Raw genomic sequence first — 27,291 nt, 5'->3', positions numbered from 1 at the left:
TAATTGGCATATAATCAATTTGAAAAATACTCTTGTAATAAAATTGTATTATATAATTGACTTAGTTAATGATTAAGTTATATATATGTTTTCTGAACAGCAGTGTCATTTAAATTGTGTATACTTTGTTATACATTTAAATTTATATTTTTACTCTATCTATAATAATAAATATAATTACAATTGGAAATTTTTCTCATACAATATGCAGGTGCTAATTAACTTTTTACGAATAATACTTTTGTATTATTTTATCATGTTATGTAATATGTAATAATTTTTGCATGAATAATAGAAATATATTTTTAAAAACAGATGTGTATTAAATTTTATGGAAAATAGAAAAAAATAATTTTTAGAGAATATCGTAACCTAACAAATACATACAAAGTATTATTGTTGTACGTAACTTAATTTTTTTTCAAGTTTTCGGATATTATTGCGACATAAATTATTGAATCAATGCTATTTTATAATTTATATTATTGAAGAAACGCCGCCTATACTTGAAATTATGTATTGTCAGATTAAAAAATTTGATTGAGACAGCCATTTTCCTACGATTACCCGATTCTAATATGATTATTAGGCATTCCGAATCTTAAAGAAATCCAACGTATAATAATTAAGATTATAATCTGAATATTGTATATACAATTAATCACATTAACATCATTTAAATAAATAGTGCTATGATATTGATATCAATACTTACGCTTAATATCAAGTATAATAGCTTTATTATCGTTGTTGATTTGTATGTGCTAAATTAATATTAGGCATTAAATTATGTTTTGTTCTTTGCAAATAAAAGTTTTTTTATACCCTGTATATGATATGATTACGTAATATATTGATTTATACCATGAAATATAAAAATACATTTAAACTACACAATCTTCGGTATTGTATCATGGATAAAAAAATACATACAAATCAAAGATATCTATATCTTTTATTGATTTTCCAAATTGCTAGTAGAAAAATAATATCGAAGTTCAAAGATTTTATTCTTTACGTCCAATGATGGACCTTTTATTACATAACTTTTAACATGTAAAACTTATCTGTGATAAAAATATATATACATATATAAATGGTCGAAACATTTGTCGTCAGAAAATTTATATTTAATGATAGAAATCGATTTCTACATATGCGGAAAATTAATATCTATTTTCTTATACAATCTTATTTACAGAGCAATATTTTGTGTTTCGTAAAAAAAAAACCATTTTCATAACTTATAAAAGGAGCATATATGTGCTATAAAAATTCTAATTTAATATACAATGTACATACACATATATATATATATATATATATATATATATAAATATAAATACGTTCTCTTAATTCAAAATTAAGCTATTTAAAATTATTGCAATGAGACTTGTATATGTCTTTTTAAAATAGACTAATATCTAATTTTGTGTTAGTAACAATCTCCATATCATATAAAAATTAAATGTCAGTATCTTTTGAAATAGGAATTTTATATATATACATATATAGTTCCTATTAATTTCACAAAGCTCTTACACATAATTTCATATCTTGTAATGCAAGAGCATTACATCTAAGCTTTTATTTTGTTTTGTTGTTGAGATCGTCTGGCTTTTATTCGTGATTGCAATGTGAGCAATAGGCCTGCAAGAACATCGTGATTCGGTAACTTTTTCGCAAATAACAAACGCTTGACCGAATCGTCATAAGTTAAAAGAGCCACCATATTTTGTAACAGAAATCCTTGACAATATTCTAAGAGCTGTGCCGCATTATACACCTGTAAATTTAAATATTTGATAAATTATTAAATAATGATTTAAAACGCGCAATATTTGTATGAAAACGCTATTGTAAAAATGTACCTTTGCGTGAATATACATAGAAACAATGTTGTCAAGATCTACCATCGTGGAACACTGTGCTTCACAATATCTGAGCAAGCCATCGAGTTGAAAGAAATTGGCTGCTGCCATTAATTCCAGAACATCACTTTGATTGACTTCTAAAGTGGCGCAACCGCCATGATAAAGAAATTCCATAACCATCTAAAATTCAAAATACTCTTTTAAAGACAATTAACTCCTATTAACCATCTTTAATCAATTGTAAGTATTTTAAACGTACAAATTATTAAGATAATACCATTGAACAACCAAAAAATATGTTCATCATATGAAATATACGTGTAAATTATTGTAATATTATAATTTCATACCTGGAATATGTGATATCTTATGTCATTAATTTGCACAATAGGAGGATTGCCTTCGCATAGTTTGGAACTCAACATATTTCTAAATCTTGGGGAAGATGTAACCAATACAATTTTATGACCATAGAAAACGCGGCCTTCAACTCTAAATTGCACATCGCTTAATTCTGGATTATTCACAAACTTTGGATCAATTCTTGATCCACTCGAAAGCGTAGTATCTCTAATTGGCTTGATCGGTTCCCATCCGAAACACGTGCAAAATATATCAGCGAGCAAGAGCGTCGTGCCTTCCTTCTGTGGAAATAGTACAAACTGCATCTCTTATACATATAAAAATAGTATTAGTGTATTTTTTTTAAATAAATTGCATTATCTTATTTAAAATGATATATTTTATAAACACTCTTAAAACTGACGGTATTTATAAATGATGTAATTTTTACCTTACTATATCTAAAAATATTGAATAAAAGTGGTAAACATTCCTGCACGAACTGCGTGGAATAATCGTCCGGGCAAACTTGAAGAAAGTCTTGAAGTAATTGATCTATAACCGAGTCCAATCGCATTTCGTGAGCTGTCGCAAGACTGTGCATCCAGCAATGTAATGTCCAGCCTACTTTTAACCCGCGAAGTTCCATGGTGATATCTGTTAATTGTAATAAATTGTATGTAATTACGTAACTCATATAAAACGAAAATCTGAAGATTTTATTGTAAGTATATAATTTGTATGCTTATAAGAATTCTATTATTTTCTCACCTAAATGATTACTTTCCGCGCTATGATACATAGCTTCCTGTAGCGCTTTCGTTTGTATCTTATTAAATACTGGTTCCTTGCCTTCTCTGCGAGCTCCTCTTCCTTCAGCAGTCTGCTGTTGAGAATTATTACCGGCGTTACCTTCCGCTAATATCTCTTCCAAAGATAATATCTCTTTCTCTCCTCGCTTAGCCGAGAAGTTCAGTGGATGCGATAACAGTTGATGAAGACAACTTCTCTGACCATGCGCTGTAGCTACCGAGATTGCGCTATTTACCGAATATAAAATTAAAAGTTAGATTTTTGATTAATCTGAGTATACACATTCCGATCTTTAATGTCTATTTTAATATTGACTATATATATATCTGTTAATGCTCTATAGTAATTTCAATAAAATCTGACTGTGATAATAATTAAATAATAAACTGGCTTACCTGTAGCAGCCACGTTGCACGGAACCTGAATAGGAGAACGAATCCTTAATCAGAGTGGACAGAAACGGTTGCGCCCCGTGCGCCAAGAGTAGAGCTACCATCTCATTGTTTCCCGACGCTGTGGCCGCTTGTAAAGGCGTGACCGTGCATTTATCCTCGCTGAGTTTCGCACCGCCTTCCACCACGGCACCTCTCTCCAACAATATTCTAGCGATATTGCAATGACCCAATAGAGCCGTGTAAGTCAAAGCGGTCCAGTGTTGCGTCTCTGCGTTAAAGGCAGTCTGTGCGTAACACATGCCACTAGAGATAACACCACCAGGACCGTTGGGATTGTTAGACGCTACGTTCGCGTTTGGAGTTTTATTGGATGTTATCATTGCCGACTGATTGCTCGGGCTTCTAACATTCGATACCCCGGATGTTTGTGAAATCTTGGAAGGAGTATTCGACGACGAGCTTGTCGTAGGTGATGGACTTTCGATATTCAAGTCAGCCCCGGCGTCTAGTAGAGCCATTACAGCTGATTCATCACCGTTGATGCATGCCAACATCAGAGCTGTAAATCCGGCGTCATTCACCGTGTTAATTTTCGTTGAAGGCAGTAGCGACATTGCCTGGCCTATGAGATCCGTGCGTCCACTGATCAACATCTTGAAAGCCATGTCCAGCGTCAGCAACCGAACGTATTCGGTATCGTCAATACGCTTTGAACATATTGCGATCTCCTCGGAGCTGTAAATGCATTGTAGAAATTTTTAACAAGTTTTACCGTAAAGTGTTAAAAATTTTAGGGTATAAAGATTATTATAAAATAAATCTCTGAATAATATCTAAATCTTCTGAAATAGGTATAGCATGTTGAAGTGATGTTTTGATAAAAATTACGATCTGACTGACCTTATCGGTCGAACAGGACAATCTACACCAGGTAACAATAGTCGGGCAGCTTGATTAATGTTATCTTGATCTATGACCAGCCCGTGTCTGTGTTCGGCGTGCGCTACAGCTACCCGTAGCCATTCTACTAACGGTGGCAGCACAACGTATGCTCGTTCGTACGCTAATTCCTGTATTCCAGATCCGCGTTCACCATGTTCCAGCTTAAATATTTGAATTAGGTCAATCATACCAGGTATGATTTAAAATTACATTAAAAATAATATGTTTCGTATATTACAATATTATACAACAATATGAGAATGATTAGGATTTGTTAAAAAATACGCTACTTTCATTCAAATCCCATACCTGCGAGCATCTCATGTAATAAAACAGAGCATACAGCGCTCTCGTTGTCAGTGGTACAGGGCAGCGTCCCGCTTGCGCTACCTTGGAAATCAAATCTATCAATTCTGACATTGATCCCACGCATGTCGTAAGCAACGACGGTTCCAAAGCCGACTGAGCCACATCCCGTCCGCTGCGCGACGACGACGACGACGAGTTCAAGGAACTCACACTTGCCCAACGAGGCATAGCAAGAGCGCCTAAAATAGTGAGATATTTCAATTTGGTGTGAAATTAGCGTAAATTAATGAAGACAAAACATAGTTGTGTCGCATTGTATAAACAATATTCATACAAAGTATCTTTAAACGCAAATAAAAAAAGTTCTCAGTCGTGTATGTACATTCTTTTAGTCTTCCACCAAATAATTAAGATCATTCTGTAATTAAAAAATAATTGATAAACGGACAAAATAAAAATTAAATTTTAAAAAAGAGAAATGATTGAAATCAAAATATTGATAAATTTATCAATATATATAATTGAGAGTCAGTTAATGCCGATCCTTTTCTTTAAAAAATAAAATTACGGACCCGATGCCGTTCGACCGGCGTTGAGATGCGCGTACGGCTGTAACAGGCCCCATAAGTCGCCGCTGTTGGCTATAGCGTGCTCCAGCATCGTCGCTGTGAGGGTCGTATGTGGTTCGGTCGGCACGCACTGTAGTAGTATCTCTTCCAGGAGATTCTCGATTCCAGCCGTCAGATATATCGCGGCATACTCGTGAATCATCCGCCCGAGTCTCACATCGGACATCCAACGTAAGAAACGTCCGACTGGCAATTGCAGCCCCGAACGGGATGCCTTCGATTGTTTCAGCTGATCGCCAGATACAGCGAACATCGCGGCAGCTCGAAGGCAGGCCTTTAAACAAGACAGGTATCAAATGACTATGTTTAGTGTTAAGTGCGCCCATCGTGATTGGATTATCATCAGTTATTATTAGAATATATCGCTCTAGTTATCAGGATATTAGCAACAGGATATTATTATTTGATATCATGTTACTGCAGATAATCCTACCTTGGTACAAGAATCCGCCAGAGCCGGACAGAGTACGATCTTAAAGGCGCTGTACACTTCGTGCTTGCTACAAAGACCTATGGGCTTCGCCAGTCTCTGAGTCTCGCGACCGATTCTGACTAGCGCACGTTGCAGGAGGTACGAAAGCCGCGGAATCGTCTCCATCGAGACTTGGTCCATGTGTTCCCTTGTTCGACCATTTTGAAGTACACGTAACACATCGTGGTGAGTCCACGGTAGCTGCTGCAATTCCACCAGACGATTATGAGAGTCTACCCAGACGAACTCATCGGCGCTAGTCACGTTGGTGTTGATTGTCTCCAAGCTGGAGTGTCGCATCAGCCTTCTTACTGCGGGCTCTGAACTTTCCGAACCACTCAGCGAGGAGTACGTGGACGAAGACTTGTGCGAGCGCATCGTTAGCTGTTGGATCGCTAATTTTATATCCTCCAAACCTGAACCCGACCATGGTACCTGCAGCTGCAAGCAAAATGGAACGTTAAAAATAAGTTTCGAGAAACCGATCGTTAGCCGAAAATCTATCTAAAGTTGATTCTAATTGAGACGTAAGATTGGATAATTTTCATTAAATTTTATAAGAACGAAAAGATTAATATATAATGTTATATATATAGGTAAAATATTGATACGATATTTGTCAGAATATTTATATAGCATTTTAACAATGTACTTGTAGATTTTAATCAAGAGCATTATTCAATTCTAATTTTCTAAAGACACGGTAAAAAAACAGAAAGTTATGCATCAAAAGTATATATCAGTTAATTTTAATTAAAATATGTATGAGAATGGTTTTCTTATGAAACTTGAATCACTAGAACCTTAGCGGGCGTAGCTCGGTGTCGATTACGGCTCTGACCAGATCGGCTCCTGCCGTTCCTTTGAGTAACCGATGCCGAGAGTCGATCGTCTTCGGGCACAGCGTTCAATTGCTGAGGACTGTGAGCTCTATGATGACGATGCGGTGGTGAACTGCTGCTTGTGTGGCCGCCAGTATCCGACATGCTCGCGTGTCCAGACGATCGATTCTCATCGGAGGAGCTGTTGCCAGTGCATTCCGGTCGCCTCTGCAAAAATCGGCAATCTTTTACGGCGAGCGTCGTGGAATTTTCTGACTTCAATTCCACGGTGATTTTTTTTTTGCATGTAACACTTATTGAAAATATTTACAAGAAATCAGAAAAACATTAGAAATTAGATATCCTCGTGGAATCTCCTCCACGCCCCGCAGATAAGCTGACATATTTCGATTTACCTGAAGCGCACGGAGTTCGTGTAAACTGAGATGATGGTGTTGAGAATGACGTGGGTGCTGTGGGGTCGGTGTCGGTGCCACGGTATCCGTATCCCTTTCTGGGATCATGTGGACCATATCGTGAACTCCGCTTTTAGGAGAATTCTCGGTGAAATCCTTTGAGTAAGAGGGGCAATAAATGTCGCGGTTGTTACCACCGCCCGGTCTGCAAAAGAATTTTCATCTTGGTTCGACAAATAATTTGTTCCACTTATTATGTCTTAAAAGTATGAACGACATAATAAGCTTATATATGCTTTTATTTGGCAGAGCTTATTTTTCGAATTTTAGACTCAATTACTAGATAAAAATTGGAAAATTTTGAAAAAGAGCTCTTCTCACAGCTGTTTTATTGTGGAAAAATCTATTACGGTTTTAAAAGAAAAATCTACTCGCGCGCAGCAACTCTTGGCGACGTACTTGAAAATCTCGTTCAGTATATATTATATAGACGGGTTTCTCTACTTACACGACCAAGAAATGATACCCGATATTCTGTTGGATAGGTCGGTGCCTCATTAATTTGTCACAGGAATAATTCTAGCGGCTCACTTACAAATGATTGCTCCGCGTCGTCTTATCGCGGACTTCTCCCTGCCTGACGGGGGAAGCAAACGCATAACACGAAGTGCATTCCGACGAGCCACACTCGTCTCCGCGTGGAAGTTACGCTCTCGAAAAGTCGTAATCTACGCAGCTAACTGCCACGTCCGATTCCTAGCTCTCGAGACGCATTCGAGAGATAAGAGTCACGTAACATCTACGAAGAAATGGATAAACAGAAACTGCGTTCTCGAGTTGTCCTAATGAGACGTCCTCGCGTCACTTCTGAACCGTTGTAACGACCGTAAGGGTTTTTAGGCACGGAGTGTATTTCTCCTCCCTATAGAGTGCCAGCGACACGGTGCTGATATATACGACACCCTCGGAAAAAGAAATTATTTAGCTTGCGGCAACCGCAAGACTCGCCGCGATTGTGAATGCGGCAAAACGCATTAAAGGACACACGTGTGACACAATAAATTGAAATGTTTACGTTTCAGATATTTTGCGATTTCTTTTAAAGCGTAATTAATTTTCAGAAAGAATCTCATAAGACGTTTTAAAATACCCGCGAAAAAATATATATACAAATTTAATATAATTAAATATAAATTTTATTAAAATTTAATATAATACTAAATAAGATCTTAATAATGATTTTAATAAATTTGGTTTTATTAAAACCTTATATAGATTTAATTTGGACCATATAATTAATTCATATTAAGTTATATCAGACCATATTTAAACTTATTAATTCAACTTATTAAAACTTGTTAAGACCATATTAAAACATATTAATTCAACTTACTTAAAACTTATTAAGATTTAATTAAATTATATAAATTGAACTTTAATAAGGACTTATTAAACTTAAATAAGTGTTGTTAATATAAACTATATTAAAAATATTTACATGTTCGCATTTATTTATAAGGTTATATAAAGATTTAATAATTCTTTATATGAATTTTGAGATAAAATCCTTATAAAGAACTTAAGACTTTTATTCAGAATGTATTAACTTTTTTTTCGCGGGTATTGCCAACCTTTAACTTAGTATCTATATAATGCCGATATAAATTAATATGTTCCGTATCGCGAGAGAAAGTGATGCGGAAAGAATCGGGACAGAACCATAAGCCGAGCATAATTCTGTCGGAAACGATACGAATCATTGATATCGTGATCCTAAAATTATTTCGACTAATAATGCGTCCGCTCAATTATAGAGGTTCCGCTGAGATAAGATTAGTATAATACGCCGAATGCATTTCGCAATGCTTATGAATCGCTATTATATTCAATTGTGCGAGCATTGTTAACCGATATCGACGCCGAGGGTTTAGCTTCGACAACTTTCAAATCCGCGACATTACGCTCGAGTTGCGCAAACTGCGCGCGCTCGGGAGATAGCGAGACGGAAAACGCGCGGCGCGGACGCAGGTAGCGTATCTGGCAAATCAATTCCCGATGATTATAGTATATCTATACACGGTTACGCGAAAAGTGCCGCAATATGTATACCGACCGCAGAGCGTTTAATTTGTTCCTCTCATTTCACTTTTAACCACGATTCTTGTAACACAAAGTGCACTAATATCGCGATTATCTAAACACGACACGTTATCGTATATAAATTCTAAAGCGATTCATAGGCTATATATGTATAATAAATTTTGCGAAATTGCATGCATTTCTTATTGTATGTATATTAAACAAATAATTGAAGAATTAAAAAACTCTTTTATATAACAATAATTAATAACGTTAAAAATGGCGAATAAGAGTCAAATTACAATTTAAAATCTGAATCTGATAATTTATTCTAATATTCTATATTGCGAAGAATATCACGTAATTTTTTGTATGTTATTACATATGTCTCATGTATTAACCTTTAGATCAAAATCACCAATTTATTCAATTATTATATTATTAACTTTAATTAGAGGATTACTAATTATTTTTCTTTACTTTACAAGTTTAATTTCTAATATATCTAACACTTTTAATTTTAATACTTTCGTAATATTTAGATTCATAACAAATATTTTTTCTATTTTATATTTTACTTTAAAGAATTCTAATTCTAAAAATCAATCTATTCCTCAAACTTCATATCTTCAATGTCTTAACTTTCAAACTAAAATGATTCTTTATCTATTATTTATACAGAAAATAAATATCTTATAAACATTCTTAATATTTTTTACTATCCTTATACCTCTCTCACTTTTTTATCAATTATATTTCTTCTATAAGCTTTTATTCAGAATTATTAAAATTTGCTCAATTAAATCTTATATACTACGTAATCATCTATAATTCTTTATAATTCTTAAATCCATACTATATTTTTTTATATTTTACAATCTATGGGTAAAATTAATCAAATTATCAAATCCTCTTTTATCTATCTCCCTACTCCAATTAATATTTCATACTGATGAAATTATGGTTCAATTCTAGGATTATACTTAATTATTCAAATTATTAAAGTAATTTTTCTTTCCATTCCCCTGCCGGGAAAGCCACTTTTGTGGCTTTGCAAAAATCTCGAAATTTTGCATCACGTGTGTGTACGTTACTTTTTATACAGAAAAATTTTTGAGAAAAAAGAACCATTGTTTTAATGAAAAAATGCCGCGCGGCAGTCTAAAGGTTAATCATCTATTAAGAACATTATAGTTCAATATTTAAAATGAAGAAACTTGAATACCCCTATATATATTTTAAGAAAGAGGAATTCTATAAGAAAGCGACGAAAAAATTACACACGCACGCACACCCACGGCCCGCAGGCATTCAACTCGAATGCACTTATTATGCACTTTGAGAGGCATCACTGTTGGGATCCGCGCGAGCATTAGCGGTGCATCATCTGGATTTCCTTGGAGAGCGCGAAGAACGGATCGTTTGTACGTCGGGGAATAAATCAGCGAGCGCGGCTATGAGGAGAGAGAGTCTTAAAACAACTCGTAATCGCGATATGTAATGCCGATTCGAGGCGGTTCAAACACGACGGTTTACACGCACGTCCCATTACACGATATCGATTCGATGCACAGCGCGCGATGAACGTTTTATTCGAACGCGCGCATCCGTCAGTCACGCGCGGGGGAAAATTTAATGAACGCGAAGAGATAAGATGCTGTCATGGATCGTCGCTTGTGAATCATGAATTACAAAGTGGCGAATTCTTCTCGTGAGTGCGCAAAATCGTATGACGTGTTCAGACCATTTCGCGAGTTAAATGTATGGGGCGCGCACGACTCCATTATCTTATCTCACGACCGGAAATTGGTGGCAGTCGCTAAAATTTTGCTTTAGCTTTATCCCTGCCCCTCTCTCTCTCTCTCTCTCTCTTCCAAAGTCCAAATCAATTTTTTATCCTCTCAATACATTCGTCTTGCATCAAGAAATTGTGAAACAATAATTTATAATTATTGTAAAAACACTATTAGGTGTATAAATAAGTTTCCGCCGTTTGACAAAAGATGGCGCCACCAGTATGTTATGGTTAAAATTGTCTGCTGTAAAACGTCATATCGTAAAGTTGGACATCTGGCAACAACATAACCTTGAAATATTAGCGATTTTGTATCAGCATCATATATCTTTTTTCGTGTGAAAATGTCGAGTTTTTTGAGCCGAATAAGTGTCATTTGCGGGAGCTTCTTTAATTTGAAGAAATCTGCAGCTGAGGCGCATCGATTGCTTGTAATGGTGAGGCTGCCTTAAGTGAGAGAAGTTGCCGTGGTGGTTTCAAAAGTTCAAGAACGGTGAATTTGACGTCGAAGACAAAGAACATCTAGTTTCGACGTTTTTTGTTTTTTCGACGTGGAATCCACCAATTACCAGAAAGATGGGAAAAAGTAGTGGCTAGCGATGGACAATACTTGGAATAAAACATTAGGTACCGTTCTTTCACAATAAATGCCCAATTTTTGATGAAAAAACGGCGGAAACTTATTTATACTCCTAATAAATTACAAATCACAATCACATTTTTCGAAAGGAAAAGGGTCACGATTAGTTTTACTTTCTCAAGCGTCAGATTTCTGTTATGCTGCGGTCGTCATTAATAATTTAATATTTAGAAAGTGTCGTATGTACCACAAAAAGCATAATAGATTATTCGCGATTTAAACTATTGTAAGTATATTATATTTGTAAAAAAACGAGACTTGTCAAAATAAATCAATCTCTTTTAGGCCGACGAGAATGAATCAATAAATATATAATAGAAGTGATCCTTTTCGGTCAAATAAGCGGAGAATTTAACGCTTTTTTTTTTGTTAGTACAAGTATTGATGCGGTGATGGTAAATTCGTCCGCGGAAACGGCATAAAGCGTCTCAAAGAAATAATGCGCCCGATCGGGGAGGAATTCGCCAAAAGGCAGCATATCTACATATTTTTCTTCGTTCGCCGCGCCGCAACGACAAGCGAGCGTGCATTTACCCCCTCAGTCGCCACTGCTGCACGAAACTCCAATCCGCCTTGAACCCGCTCGTGTCCCCCGGCAAGGACCAATAATCCTCCAGCTGGCTCTCATCCTCCTCTATCCTGAGCACGTCTTCCCTGCTGGGGCTGACGTTCACCACGATCTCGTGCGCGGCCTTGGGATCGCCGTTCTCGATCGCGGAATCCCGATCGGGTCGCCCGGCGTCTTCCTCCCGTTCGTTATCCCGCACCACCGCGTCTCGTGGACGAGCCTCCGTCTCGTCGTTCCGCGGTCGAAGCGCAAGATGCAACGACGTCCCGGGATCCTCCTTGCATCTTGATGTCACCTGCACTTCCGGTATGGACGGCGGTGGAGGCGGGGGTGAAGCTGCTGGTTGCTGCTGTCTCACTTTGTCTTCCTTCTGTCTCGGATTGGAATCGCCGAAATAGATGACCGTTTTGTGATTTATATCTTTCCCCGTTTTCCCGACGTCGTTGTTAGGCGTCCATGGTTTTGGACTACCGTTTACGACGCCGCCACCACGACGACTTCGGTCTTCCAAGGTCGAGCATCTCTCGTAATCGTCGTACCTTGCGATTTCTCGCCATTCCTCTCGCGCCGGCGGCTTCGGCAAGAAAGGTACGGTCCGCCGTAGGATAAAATTTGTACCTTCATGGCCGATCTGCTGCTGAACTTCGACGCCGTTGGCGCTCATCTTGTAGCCTTTCAACTCGCGGCACAACACGCACCTGCAGTCGTCGGCGCACTGAGCTCGTCTCGCGGACGGCATGTTATTCACGACGAGTCATTCTAGGATGTGCGATCTCTATACTCAGCTTTGACGATGCAGATTAATTCTTCGCTTATCTATAATAGCGCAAATGCGAAAAATGTGAAAGCGCGACCGAAAAACCCGTGGTTTCTGTGTGTCGACAGTATCCCGAACCAAAATTCCCAATCGATTGTATTATTGTCATTCACATTATTGTTATCCAAAATAGCGAGTTCGCGTTTATCCGTAACAAATGCAACCGGGTTGCTAACAATTTCTAAAACGCGAGCTCAACCCGTTCGTATTGCAGACTCCGCAGAATATATCGCACGATTACCATTTCGCTGTATCGTGAATTTTTGTCTACCACGATTACTTTTACTTCACCCATAACTGGCTCTCGCGAACGAAGTCATCGCAGAATTCACCACAACTTTTCCTCGTACAGGATATATACGTCGGTTTCACACGTCCTGCCGCGCGATAACGTTCATCGCTCCAGTTTTACGCGGAGATTCCCATCTCCTTGCTGATTCATCGGAAATGTCTCTTCTTGACCCAGCGATAAAGATGTCTCGTCGACCGAAGCGAGCCATCGAGTTTTAATTAGATTTATTAACAATCAATCACTATACCACGACGGCAGACGAGAGTTTCCGATTCACCTGCAAATTATTCGCGATAAAAAAACACACGATATAGCATCGCCGTACGCGAGAAAAACGCGATCGCGAATTATCACGAATTAATACGGGCGGCTTGCGAAAGAAATTGCACCCCGGCGAACGGACCGTATAATTATGGCGTTACTCCTTTTCGCTGCATTAGTATAGGTATACGCACGGCCTGCAGTCATCGTGCCGCACTCAATGTAAACACGCGACTGAGACGACGATGTGTCTACGGCTTCCTGTGGCATCGGCGGCACAGGTGAAACGTGCGCGCTTCCCTCGCGGTGCGCCACAGGAGTCGGGGAAATGAAGAGATATCCGTATCACTTTCCTATACCTTCACCGTACCGCGCGCGCGTGTGCGTGCGTGCGTGCGTGCGTTCCCCGCCCGCCGCTCTATCCTTTGTTCCGTCGCGCGTAACTATGATATCACGGGAGTAGAAGCTTCGCTGCGCCCGTAAAAATATATACACGCGTCCGAATGCATGCTCTCGTCATTGTCCCCCGCGAGTATAATTACCGAAGGCAGAGATGTGTGGATCCCGATCGAGTTAACCGTATAAGAATCGAGCGACCGCTTCGATCGCGTATATTCTATAGTCTGTATAACTATACGGAACCAATATTGTGCAACAGCGTAACGGAATCACGTAATTATATAACGCAGATAACGCTATTAATTGTATACGTATAACGCCCAGACTTTGCAAAACTGCACCACGCAACTCTCGCGAATCCCCCCCCCCCCCCCCCGCACGTAATCCGGTCGGAGGCCTTTATCACCGATTTAGCAAAACGGGAGCTTATCACAGGGAGCACGAGAGTCGGCGGACCGCGCCGTGATCGCAACGTGCCGGCCGCCACTTGTAAACTGCTGCCATGCTCTTTTCACTGGCAAGCCGCGGGAAACGGGAGAGTATGTGTGTCTTTACAGAAAGAGATAGAGAGAAAGAGAGAGAGAGAGAGAGAGACAGAGCCCCACCATATGTTTCGGGGGAGGACTTCCGGCGACCATCCTACTTCCTACGGCCGTGTACTCGAAATCACATCGCCCCAGTCAGCGTCCGTGACGCGACGTCGCTTCTGATATGAGAATGCAATCGCTTTTTTCCGCTGAGACGCGAAGCGCCTCAACGTTACGAGTTCAGGATTAACCACGCGGGTTCGCGAAACTCGCTCGTACGCGATTTATTCATTCACATATTTATTGTAAACTTTCGTGATATTCTTTTTTTTTTAACTGTTAATTTTTGTTCACACTTTCTTAATTGTTAATTCTTTCCATTAATTGCAAAAATTTTAATCGCGAGATACAATACATCTATATCGATGTCTGTGTTTTGCGGTGATGATTTGGAACACTATGTGAAGTTTTGTGTGAAGGTAAGAGGGTGGTTTCAAGAGCTATGTAAGAATTTAAACGAGATTATTAAAATACTTAGGGATGAGAATTTAGGTGAAAAAAAAAGAAAAATTTTACGGAAGTTGTGGAAAGAAAACGAAAAAGAAAAAGAAAAGGTAAATAAGAAGGCGAAGGAATCAGTATAAATAAAATAGGTTAAGAATAGGTAAAGGATCGATGATTTGTGTTAAATAGGCTGTGGTTAAATCTAGTAATTACGAAACTGTGATAATTGTACAGGTATAGAATAGGATAAGATGAGATTAAATAGAATATAACTGCGACTAGCCATAGGCTAAGGCTAGGATAATGGAAAGTTTTTTGTAAGATTGTATGGGTTATGAATGTTTAAGAAATATATTGTAAACCAAGTCCCCTATTTGGCTATTTTTTGTAAAGCTGAAGTGTAAATAAATACTACAATACATCTATATATCTCAACTCAAGATTGGTAGTCAACGCGCAGACAACTCTAGATGGAAGAAACTACAATGCATGAATTCAATAATTTTCCTGCTTACAGAAACAGCTCCGTTTTTATTTAGATATAGCGATAATGACATAATAAAGGATGTCGTGTTTTGATAATATCTCATATGCTTGCGATTTTATACGGTACTGTAACCTTTCGTATCGCGCGCGAAATCTGTCCACACGATCGGCGGAGAAGGTCGACCGTGAGTATCCCCGTGCCGTTGTTGATTCCTTCCGGTACTCTGTTTCATTATACATAGCGCGTATGAGGAAGATTCCCAGGAGGTGTTCCTAGTAGTAATTAAACGTGTATATACAGTTGAACACGGGGTGCTCACGGAAAACGCAGGAAGCGAAGTGGGTCAGCGTTAAAATCGTCGCCATTAGAATTATACACTCCGACTGCGTGCGTTTCAGTATACGCGCTGCGGAATTATTTCCGCATGCTGGATTATTATTATGGCACGTATGAAGATCCTCCCTGGCTTTGACGCAACCAAGCAGCGCCTCGTGTCGGGCAATTATGAATACTTATGAGGCAATTCGCGTGTCGAAATTGATAACGCGAACGGTAAATTGAACGTAAAAGCACCGTGGTGACCGCGAGCGCGGATGCGTTTTCTCTCGGAGTGATGCGGAGTTCGATGATAATAATCAATGGAAATCGGGCGGCTTTTGACGGCAATTTGAAACATTAACTGGATCTGGAGATATTGGTACAATCGTGTAAACCTTTCGTTTCAACTATTTATGCGATATAAATTAATCTTTTAATCGTTTTCCCATCAATACTTTTTCAAACTGCCGTTCACGATAAACGAGATTGTTCAATTTTATTAAAAAATGCGATATCTTTGCGAGTTTTTGGTGAAAAATGCTTCTTTTTAAGATAAATTTCTTTCAGATACGTCCATTTTCTTCATTTTTAATTAATTTAGCATTAAGTTAGCACAGAAGCCAGTTTATATACAAAGCGAAAACTATTACCGATCGCCTCGCGCTATCGTGAATTAACGCGAAAGCATACAGTCCTACAATCCAGATAAACCGGTATTCCTTATCGCGTTGAAAATCTATTTATCGAAGTCGACTTCATTGCACGTTGGAATCATTAAAATCAGACTATAAAAACAGCGGTAATAACAGAGTTTCTAAAAAAAGTGCAAGACATAACTAAACGTCTGCTTAGAATTTACACGGTGATTGCGAAAACAGACTTGATGAAAACACGAGCGAGAGAGTTTGAATAATTCGCACAGGCACATTTCAGCTGCTCTGACTAAAATAAATCAGTTTTGAAATGTACGTGAAGAAGTAAAGTTCATTATGATCATGGTAAATGTGTTAATTGTGAAAGCTTTTAATATCCAACTGAAGCTTATTGAAGATGATTGATTCAAATATTTTTAATTTGAATTTTAGTCCTATATGACAATCTTTGGATCTCGCAAGACATAGTTCGTCTTCTGAACAGTCAATTGGATGGGACTCACTTGTAAGATTTAATGATCCTTTATGGGCAGCCTAAACAGAAGATGACTTAAAATAAGTCGGAACGTTTTGAAGACTTTTTACTTTCGTCATTTGAATAAAGGAATTTATAAGGAACCGACTACTTTTTGTTTGCGGCCCAACAACATATCGCTGTACTCTCATTCGCCTTTGAAGAATTACACTGTAAAAAATAAAATGTTAATTTTAAAAACGAGTAAATATGATATATATAATCGGCCAAATGACGGTCAAGAGCAGGATTTTGGTTGCTAATATAATGTGTGAATTTTATTTACTACGTATGTATAGACCTTAGATTTTCTGAGACATGCAAATATGTTAACATTAACACAAAAATGTTAATTTTAACATTTTTGCATGTCTCAGAAAATCCACTCAACGTCTTTGAATTAAAATTAACATTTTATTTTTTACAGTGTATATTGTTTATTTTTAAAATAAGGTATACTAAGAGAAAGAGAGAGGGGGGGGGGGAGCGAAAAATCCAAGTGTTGCCTGTATAGGAAAGTTTGCTGAATGAATACAAGAACTTAAGAATGGCTAAATCTGTCACCCTATATAACAGATCCCTAACAGGCAAACCGCGCCGCGGCAGGAGGAAGAGTTCAAGGCGGATATTGTCCATGCTCACGGGGCGAAACTCCGGTGTCAAGGGCGCTCCTACGACGAGGATATTAAATTATTTACCGAAGCGTGTCTGCACCCGCGGCGAACACGTCCGCCGAATATTCCCTCATCGTCGTCGTCGAATAACACCGGCCGTTCTTCGCGAGTGTATATAAGGACGCAGGAATTATACGGCCTCTCTAGAATGTGCACGCCGCGTGTTTCGCCAGCGCTATAATTTTCCCCGTAAACGTTTTTCCCCGCATGCGAAAGTGGCGTACATACGTATAAATGCCTATACGAAGCACCGCGGAAGTTCTGCAACGCCGGCTCCGTCCTGTGTGCGATTTTCGATCCGCCTGCCAACGCGATGATGCACGCGAAAAGAAAAACGTCGCGAATGACGTTACGTTTTTCGAGGGTGCATACCCAACCGCATGTTGCCCTCGTACATATGTATGTATAAGGATTAAGCCGCTCGTGCGGTTAATTATTCACCTAAGAGGTATGGTACATCCGACTACTCGACGAGTCGGCGATCGATCGGCATCGAAATGTAATAGCATGTCTGCGGAGGGAGGGTGGGAGGGAAGAGGGCGATTTTAATAATCGTCGGTTCTCGGATGCCTCGCGTAGGGCGTAGCTAATAATAAGCTGGTATAGGAAGCTCCGCTGTGTGCTTGACGACTAACGGTTCTCGCGAATGGGAGTGAACGCGCGAGGAATTAAGGGAAATTCCTCAAAATTGAGATCCTCTCTGCTCTACCATTTGCATGTATATTCGGATTTCTTCCATCGCGGCATTATACAAAAAATATATAATATATACGTATAGGATGGTGATAACGGAAAGATGTTATTGCGTGAGTATGTAAATCTTCATCATCCGGGGACCATCATCGCCGCGCATCCATCTGGCATTGAGTTTCATCATTTTCAAATAAGACGTAACACAAAACTATATAACAAAAGTTAGCAGATCATTCTCTCCAAAAAAGGATTTCTGTTTCTCCCTCTTTCACTGTTTTACAAATCAGACTTTTAACCTTTATTAACTACTAACGAGCCATATTTCACCAGGTATATCATTTATAGACGCACATCACGCATTTTCAATATACATATATCTTTTATTATATACCGCTTAACAAAGCGCGAATTCAGAAATAAAAAGTATAAAGCTCTGAAATGTTTATTTTATTGACGCATATAATTTGTGAATAGTCTCCATCATTTTAAAACCTTTTTTATTTCATAAAAGTAATAGACTAAAAGGACAAAATAAGAGTCATAATTTTCAATTATTTTAAAATATTTTTTCAATTGTACTTCTGAAGAAGACTCAATCCAAGAGTCGAAACATGTAAAGTTTTGAAGATTTGCGGTTAGATTTTATTGGAAATGTTTATTCTTGTTATTATATATTATTTACGTCTTCGACATTATTGTTTTTCTTTTATTCTTTGACTACGTGATTAAAAGTTTTAAAATTATGACTCTTATTAATTTGTCCTTTTAGTCTATTACTTTTATGTTTTAAACTAAGAGTCCTTTGCCTTACTTATTATTATTCTTTTTTATTTCGCGTTTCACTCGTTTATTTCTATTATAATAGCGGCTGCTTCCCGTTGGAAAAACTGCGGTGCGACACTAATGCACTTGAGCGCAAATCGGAGTTTACATAATATATCCAACATTAATAAATAATCCTTTTAAGTTTATAAGGTGACGACAAAGAATATATATAATTGAAAGAGTTAAATTATTCTTTATTAACCTTTAGACTGCCAGAAAAGTCACTTTTGTGGCTCTTGAGTTTGGGTTAAAATACCACTACTTTTAGTGGTATTTGAAATACTAAATGAAAAAGAAAGAAAGAAAGAAAGGAGCTAAACGTTTTAGCTTTTCCACGTCCACGTCTGAGTAATGCTAAAGGAAAATTCTAAGTCTATACATTTATATTCATTTATTTTGTCAATATTGCGCTCGAAATTTTATAAATCTATGCTCAGAATTAAAATCAGAATTAAAATCATTTTTGACAAAATGAACATTTTCAAGAACCACATATTTTAATGAAAAAATACCGGCACTCTAAAGGTTAATATTGAAGATACGTTAAATTTACTTGCACTCAGTGTTACATCAATTTTCCCAATGAAAAACGCTACGAATATTTTTGCTACTTTTTACTTTCTTTAAAATTTCCAAACAGAATACTTTCGGAATACTTCTTTGCTGCACGTTAATGTGCGGCGTATCGGTTGAAAAATCCTAATCGATAAGTATACTTATTTGATTTTACTTATAATACATATATCTCTACCTTTCTTTCCAGCCATAATAATCATTAGCAATAACTTCTTGTAAGTACAATCCTATGCGCGCAAAAATAATGAATACGTCCCTGACCTCTCTTCCGACGCTGTTAGTAAAAGCTAGTTGAGATTGACGCTACGCAACGGAAGAAAGAAGGAAGGCAAAGTAAGGCGGAAAGAGTCATTAACCCAAATATCTGCTGTGCAGATTCACCGCGAATCAGCGTTTCCCCTCATCATTCTTAATCGCGCAACGAACAGCGGCTCTCGTCGCATCATCGCGTTCCCAGATAACGCGGCTTTTCCCGCGGAGTTTCCGACTTTCGGATAACTAATTAAAAGCGAGCTCTCCCTTCGCACGATCGCGCGCGCGCGCGCACACCTATAATGGCAAGCTAATTTCTATTTCATCCTAATTCGCCGCGACGCCGCCGAGAAAATGAATCGGACGATTGAACGTTAAGTGTAACGAGATGCGGGGTGAGAGTAAAAGTTTCTGCTAACGAGCGTTAGAGCATGGGACGAACGGCGCACAATAGCGGCGTACAATAGCGGCGCACAATAGTGGTCACCGACAACACACAGTCGAGGATCCTGGAGAATGCGCGAAATGCATATCCAGTGTACCGCAAAACGCCGGATATTCGGATGCATTGCAGTTCGATTGTATGGTATATGCGTCCGAGTGCTTTCTCGTGACGCATCATCTCGTCGGCAGAAAAAAGAATGTAGGGCCACATTATGTCTCATCGTGCTGGTGTAAAGCGACAGTATTATTACACACATTTGTCGTCTGACCAATTTTTTCAAAATTATCGATTGGCTGTAGGATAAAAAAATTCGAGAATTTATCCGTCCTGTAGTCAAATATGTTCGCAAAAAAAAAATTGTCATACAACAAATGTAATATTAGTCTAAAAAAGAAACGCAAAGGGAGGCGGTATATGAAAGGTCATTTAAATTTTTCGAATGTCTTATATCTGTATATAACAGACTTCTGAAGCTCCATGATCGGGGTGCCGAAAGTAATGTCGATGAAAAAATAACAGACAGAGAGAGAGACAAGCTATGTCATATACGGATGTCGGATCTCCCGAGATCGGATCAGCTGTAATTACGTGTCTCGTAAATTTTAACGATCCTCGATTCCGGCACGGCCGATTCGATGCGCAAAAAAGTGGGCGTTGTAATTGACAATGTGCGACGTTCTACAAATTTATGAGTTTGTGTTGCACGCGAAATAAGGTTTAGCACGCGAGTACGCGTTCAAATGCGCAGACATTGCGCAGATCGTTCTTAAAGTAGGTTCACGAATCATCGTGTAATCATCGGTCCATATTCAGAACGCGCTTTTATTGATAAAAGCGCGCTTTTATCTCTGAAATTCTATAGTATGCGTAAAGCCGTAATCACCCTAGCGATTGCGCGATTGTGATTGACGATTGAGGATTATTTCTCAATCAATCGGGACGAAGCAATCGGTGACTGCTTTGCTCTGACTGGTTGAGAAACAATCCTCAATCGTCAATCACAATCGCGCAATCGCTAGGGTGATTACGGCTTAACGTAAAGCCCATGGCACATACAAAACGTAAGGCCGTAAAATGTAATCAGTAAGCGAATTGACCAATCACAGTAGAGACCGTAAGGCCGATAGCGAATCCAATGTTACGATTTCCTTACTGATACGTCTTACGGCCTTACGTTTTTCTATGTGTTTCTGGCTTAAACTGTAGCATGTTAGAGCGCTAACATCGTTGTAAGCCACTGAACTATACATATATACACTGGAATGGGCATCGAGGAAAATTCGTGGCCGTTTTTGATCAGCCGCCATTTTGGCTTGGTCAGATGATTGAGCGAATCAGAAGCGTTCGCGTTGCGATCGATGTATTGATCGATGTACTATCGATGTATAGATCTATATGGACCTGAATCAAGATTACGATCAAGATCAATCACAATCAAGATTACGGTCTCACATTTTAATACGCTAAACTGTGCTAAATTGGCCGATTTGCTTAAAGGTCCGTCTACATAAATCGAAACACGCAGAACGCAGTTGGCAAGACTAGAAACTAACCTTAACATAATAGGTTGTAGGACGCAGGACGCAAAAGTTGAATTTCACCCAACTTCCTGCGTCCTGCGTCCTACAACCTATTAGAACTAAAATATGTTAGGTTAGTTTCTAGTCTTGCGAACTGCGTTCTGCGTGTTGCGACTTATGTAGACGGGCCTTAAGACCTTACGATTACTACTAAAAATTTTGTACGTGTGATGGCCTTTACACTTCATATTCTACATTGTTAACACATATGCAGGAATTGATATATTTAATAAAAAAATTCTTACCTACGAAATGAAATGCCCTTTTCACTTCCCTGCTTACACCCAGGCACACAGCATTTCATGTTGATGCTTTGTATAAACGCGATTTTATAATCCTTCAAAAATAACTTCACACACGATAATCTTGCTGAAATTTGCACATAGAACATACATAGGGTGTTTTCCAGCTAGGACATAGAAACGTTACACTGTGCTCCACTGTGTAAAGACTTGTTGGAACCATGGTATAATAAGTAAGGTATAATAGTTGGTGGCGGCGCAGTAGACGACCAATAGGATGTTTCGGGTTTTGCGACTTATTGTGATTTTTAGTGTCGTTAAAGAACTTTTAATAAAATAGATCTTCATTCAAATAAAAATATAAAATCATTAATGTAAGTCTTTTCGCAAAGTTCTTGCTTAGCCTAATATTTAGTATCGATAAATAAGTTTAATTAATTTTTTAGTCTCTTAACAGTTTTACTTTGTGTACATAGTAAATGTCGTACGACATGTATATACATATATATTTATCTGACATGTTTTATCTAGTAAAATATTAGATGAATTTTAGATGTCGTTGAAGCATTTTTTTTTTAAATCAGTAATATTATTCAGTAAAATTTTATAATAAATCAGCAAAGAAAAACTTTATGCAAATCCGATGTTGGACTGATAATGGAACATACTTCCAATGCAATCACAAATGTGAAGCTAAGTTGTCTTGTACATCTTAAAAGCGTAGTCATTTGGGATGTTGGATGTAATGTCGAGTCGGATATGATTTTCCTTCTTGCACACTACGCATTCGATCTAACAACAGATAAAAATTTCTTTATCTTAAAATTTTAAGACGGAGTCACCACATATGTTGTCAAGTCGAGCATACTTTTTGTTCTCACGTATTTTACGTTCAATACGACAAGAGATATAAGAGATATATGTACTCGAATCACTAATTTTATACCTTTATTTATACCTTTATTTTCTTGGCTGCATTTCAGAGTAAAACAAACTTTTCTTTCTTACACAATCTGCATCAACAATGTTCACATTTAAAAATTATTATGCAGAATCACTTACAACTATTTTCTACTCGACTAGATGCAATCAATCTGTGGAAGAAAACATTTTCAGGAACTTAATTACATAAATACAGTACAACTGTTACCGAATAAAGAGGTTATAAAATTCATTGTTCGATACTAAATTGCATTTGCGTAAAGACTTTCATTACTATTTGATTATGATTTGACCAAATTTCAATGATTGATCAAAATGAAATATGATCCCAACATTCGATCCATATTTCTACTGAACATACTTATTTATTTCTATCGTTATCTTCTATTAATGGAATATTCCAATTTTCCTCCAATGGTTTTTTTCAGAATTTGACTAAACTTAATAATTTTATACTTGTCGAAACCTTTATTTAATAAATTATAATATTTAGTAATTTTACATTTCATCTTTTAAGAAATTTATTTCTTTTCACCGACTAGACATGTTAACAATTTTAAATTCCCGCCTTCAAAACCCGGGATTTCTGATTGGCCGCCCCTTCCCCAAAATGCGTATTGCTATATCTTACTTATTATACCATGGTTGGAACGATAGAGCTCTAATTGGTAACACTGGTATACTCTACACGTTCGTACTTAGCTTTTTACAGTGTCGAGCAGTGTAATGCCTGGTTTATGCTCCAGGTCTTAATTCCAAGATCCTAAAATTCAACCAATTAAGCTGCCAGTTCTAACCGAAATTTGAACTCTATTGGCTGAATTTTAGGATTAAGTCCTTAAGACGGAAGCATAAACCAGGCATTCCACTGTGTCACAGTTGGAACACTTTGTGTAAGACACAGTGTTACACTGTGTCATCTGTGTACGTTGTTGGAAAACACCCATAGGCTGCTTTCCAGCTACGACACAAGTAGACACTGTGTAACACAGTGAATCATTGCATCCTTGTTGTTTGCTTACGTTAAACGAGGATGAAACGATTCTCTCATTCTCTGTGTTACACAGTGTCTGATTCTGTCCTTGCTGGAAAGCACCCATAAAGAATTTACATCTGCTAAACAACTCTCGTAAGTGCGCATGAGCATCTGAAAGCTTCTGATTCGCTCAAGCATCTGACCAAGTCAAAATGGCGGCTGATCAAAAACGGCCACGATTTTCTATGCTTCACAACGGAAATGCCCATTCCAGTGTATACAGAGTGAATTTTTTAACCTGAAACTTTGAAATATCTCGAAAACTAACTCCAGTAGACAAAAATGCTTCAAATAAAAATGGAATGGTGTCGAGGGGGACACGTTTTAGTCACGTAGTTTTTTTCCTAAGTGGAGGCGCTAAAAAGATATGAAGGTCACTTCCACTTTTTTAAATGGAATTATGTAATTTTTTTTAGATAACGTGATTCCTCTAATTATTTTGCATATAAAAGTATTAAGGTAGAGATACCAAAAAACCAATAGTTTTCGAGATATTTTACACTTTATTTTGGTACATATTGACAAAAAATGTTAAATAACTCGTAAACTGTTGACTTTTTGATTATCGTATCTTAATACTTTTATGAACAGAATAATGAGATAAATCAAATGGTGTAAAGAAAACACATAGTTGCTTTAAAAAAAATATGTATACAAAATGGATAATTCTTTAAATACGCAACTATGTATTTTTTTTTATACCACTTGATTTATCTCATTATTCTGTTCACAAAAGTATTAAAGTACGATAATCAAAAAGTCAACAGTTTACGAGTTATTTAACATTTTGTATCAATATGTACCAAAACAAAGTGTAAAATATCTCGAAAACTATTGGTTTTTTGGTATCTCTACCTTAATACTTTTATATGCAAAATAATTAGAGAAATCACGTTATCTAAAAAAATTACATAATTCCATTTAAAAAAGTGGAGGTGACCTTCATATCTTTTTAGCGCCTCCACTTAGGAAAAAAACAACGTGACTAAAACGTGTTCCCCTCGACACCGTTCCATTTTTATTTGAAACATTTTTGTCTACTGGATTTAGTTTTCGAAATATTTGAAAGTTTCAGGTTAAAAAATTCACCCTGTATAATAGTTCAGTGTTGTAAGCGCGTTCTGAATCCATAGTGAATCGAATTCCAGATTAACAAAAATTTATATCATGCGGAAATTTTTAAGTATCAAAAATAAAAATTCAACTAGATACAGATCTGAAAATAATTTTGTCAAGCCATTAAAATAATTACGTAGAAAATTCAAGAATGATGAGCAATACTGTGAAAAATGTTGCTATTCCATTATTTTGACAATTCAACAAAATTATTTTCAACTTTGCGTTTAATTAAATTTTTAGATACTTCAACCAAATATCATTTTTTCCTTAGCGCGATCTACGATTAACTCGGTATTGTATAAAATATACCAACGGAGTTTTTATTGTGAATCTGCCGCGATTATCGTTACTCAACTCCATTGAGAGTTTATGTAAGTAAGCCCCCCCTTGCAATCAATATAAATATATGTAAAATAATGCCATATAATCAGGCAATTATTTTGTATTATATCAATCACGCGCTTATATAGTAATTTTATTAACATATAAGCATCATGCATAAAATAATAAGCTATTATTAATCGATTATATATTTTCTAGAATAAGAAACTTGTGATATAAGTATATTTTACAGTTAATTTCCCTTGCAAATAGAAACTGAATAACGTTTGACACGAATCAAATTCTCTCTCTCTCTCTCTCTCTCTCTCTCTCTCTCTCTCTCTCTCTCTCTCTCGACATTATGTATTAAAAATCTATCTTATATATACAAAATAAGTTTTATTACTAAAAAGATTGGTCAGTATTTGCGACTTTTTTTCTTTCGTGATACGCGATACGTTGTTGAAGTGTGTCAGATGAAAGTCCGCGATGAAAGTGGGATCGGGGGCTATACGATTGAAGCAACGTTAGGTCTGGGTTTAAATTATCTCACAAACGAAACATCGCGTATATAGTCGACGAACAACGACGCAATATTGTGACCGAGTATCAACTGACTTCGCTCTTTTGCTTTAACGGTAGAGGCTCACGAATACACTCAGGAATTCGCACACCATGCAGGTGCGAGGACCCGAAAGGTTAACCGAGACGTCTTTACGCGAGAGCTCAACGTCCTCGGCTTTGTAGTCTCTAGCTTTTCAGCGATTCCTATCGTAGAATCTATTGTGTTTGACGCATTCGCTCCTACTCAAATAATGCTTATGTCCGTGCGTTTTATGGTGACAGGACTCGACCCAGATAACTAGAAAAAGATTTTTTCCTCTTTTTTTTTTGTTCATTGCGAAAATAGTCCAAAGAAAACCGAGACATTTATAAGAGATGTCTCTTTGGAATTTTATTTACAGTTAACAGTTAGTGCAGGTAATAATTTTTGCAGTTTATTCTGTCGTATATTTCATAGTTGCATTCAGTCGTGGCCCCGTTCTCTGTTAATAATAACGACAAGTAAAACAAATGACAAGAACGACGAACGAAAATGACGCGTCGAACGGTATTTAATTTTAATAGATCGGATGCGCCGTACGATTTCTAGATGATTTTAATCGATCCTTATCGCGCGTAACGGACTGCAGAGCAGGGCGACCATCAATCAGATCTTCATTAAGATTGGTATCGATTTCTGAAAGCGCTAAATGCAGGAGAGCATCTCCATGGGCAATGGCATAAGCAGGAAAGCTTACCTTCGCGGCTTCGGACGGAGTATCTCATGACCCGAATCGGATATGCAGATGCTCAGACTCAGTGGACCGCCGTAGTGCTCTGAGGGAGTGCTGGCAGTCTGCACGGTCGATTGTTGAGGGCTAGAGATACCGCCCCAACCGGAAGTGCTGCCTAAGAAGAGCGGCTGCTGTCCGCAACCTCCGTCCATCGTTGGTCGTTCCAGATTCATAATGTCTCCAAGAGCCTAACACCGTCGGAAAACCTGTAAATTATCCCACGTGTTATACGTCTTGAAACGTCTCATAATCATAATCATAATCATCATCATCATCATCATCATCACCATCATCATCATCGTCGTCGTCTAGCTCTCTTTTACGAAATACAAAACGAAATCCCGGAAACGAACGGGATGAGTTTTTCACACGGCATCGCGAA

The 27,291-nt window shown here is 37.6% G+C and overlaps 1 protein-coding gene across 1 annotated transcript; it reads right to left on the bottom strand.

Annotated features, from left to right (window-relative positions):
- Nucleotides 1-1,452: 1,452 nt before the first annotated feature.
- LOC108777675 (ankyrin repeat and BTB/POZ domain-containing protein BTBD11) lies at nt 1,453-27,082 on the bottom strand. The gene is made up of 14 exons (XM_018544621.1): nt 26,874-27,082; nt 12,062-12,793; nt 7,014-7,218; nt 6,580-6,825; nt 5,738-6,217; nt 5,248-5,578; nt 4,676-4,914; nt 4,325-4,527; nt 3,425-4,159; nt 2,988-3,256; nt 2,668-2,873; nt 2,225-2,518; nt 1,872-2,054; nt 1,453-1,786 (listed from the first exon to the last, which is right to left on the bottom strand). Exons 1-14 carry the CDS (start codon nt 27,080-27,082, stop codon nt 1,580-1,582), a joined length of 4,539 nt encoding a protein of 1,512 aa, XP_018400123.1. The 3' UTR covers nt 1,453-1,579.
- Nucleotides 27,083-27,291: the final 209 nt, after the last annotated feature.

This window comes from Cyphomyrmex costatus, unplaced genomic scaffold (assembly GCF_001594065.2).
Source record: "Cyphomyrmex costatus isolate MS0001 unplaced genomic scaffold, Ccosl1.0 scaffold455, whole genome shotgun sequence".
Classification (NCBI taxonomy): Eukaryota; Metazoa; Arthropoda; class Insecta; order Hymenoptera; family Formicidae; genus Cyphomyrmex; species Cyphomyrmex costatus.
The sequence above is the reverse complement of the archived record's forward strand: the minus strand, read 5'-3'. Positions and strand labels throughout refer to the sequence as shown.

Excerpts from the sequence above, each read along its gene's own strand:
- LOC108777675 (XM_018544621.1), bottom strand. The coding sequence starts at position 27,082 with ATGAATCTGGAACGACCAACGATGGACGGAGGTTGCGGACAGCAGCCG. Across the intron at positions 12,794-26,873 it reads CTCCGTCCGAAGCCGCGAAG|GTGCGTGTTGTGCCGCGAGT; the intron begins GTAAGCTTTCCT and ends CGACGACTGCAG. Across the intron at positions 2,874-2,987 it reads CGCGGAAAGTAATCATTTAG|ATATCACCATGGAACTTCGC; the intron begins GTGAGAAAATAA and ends TACAATTAACAG.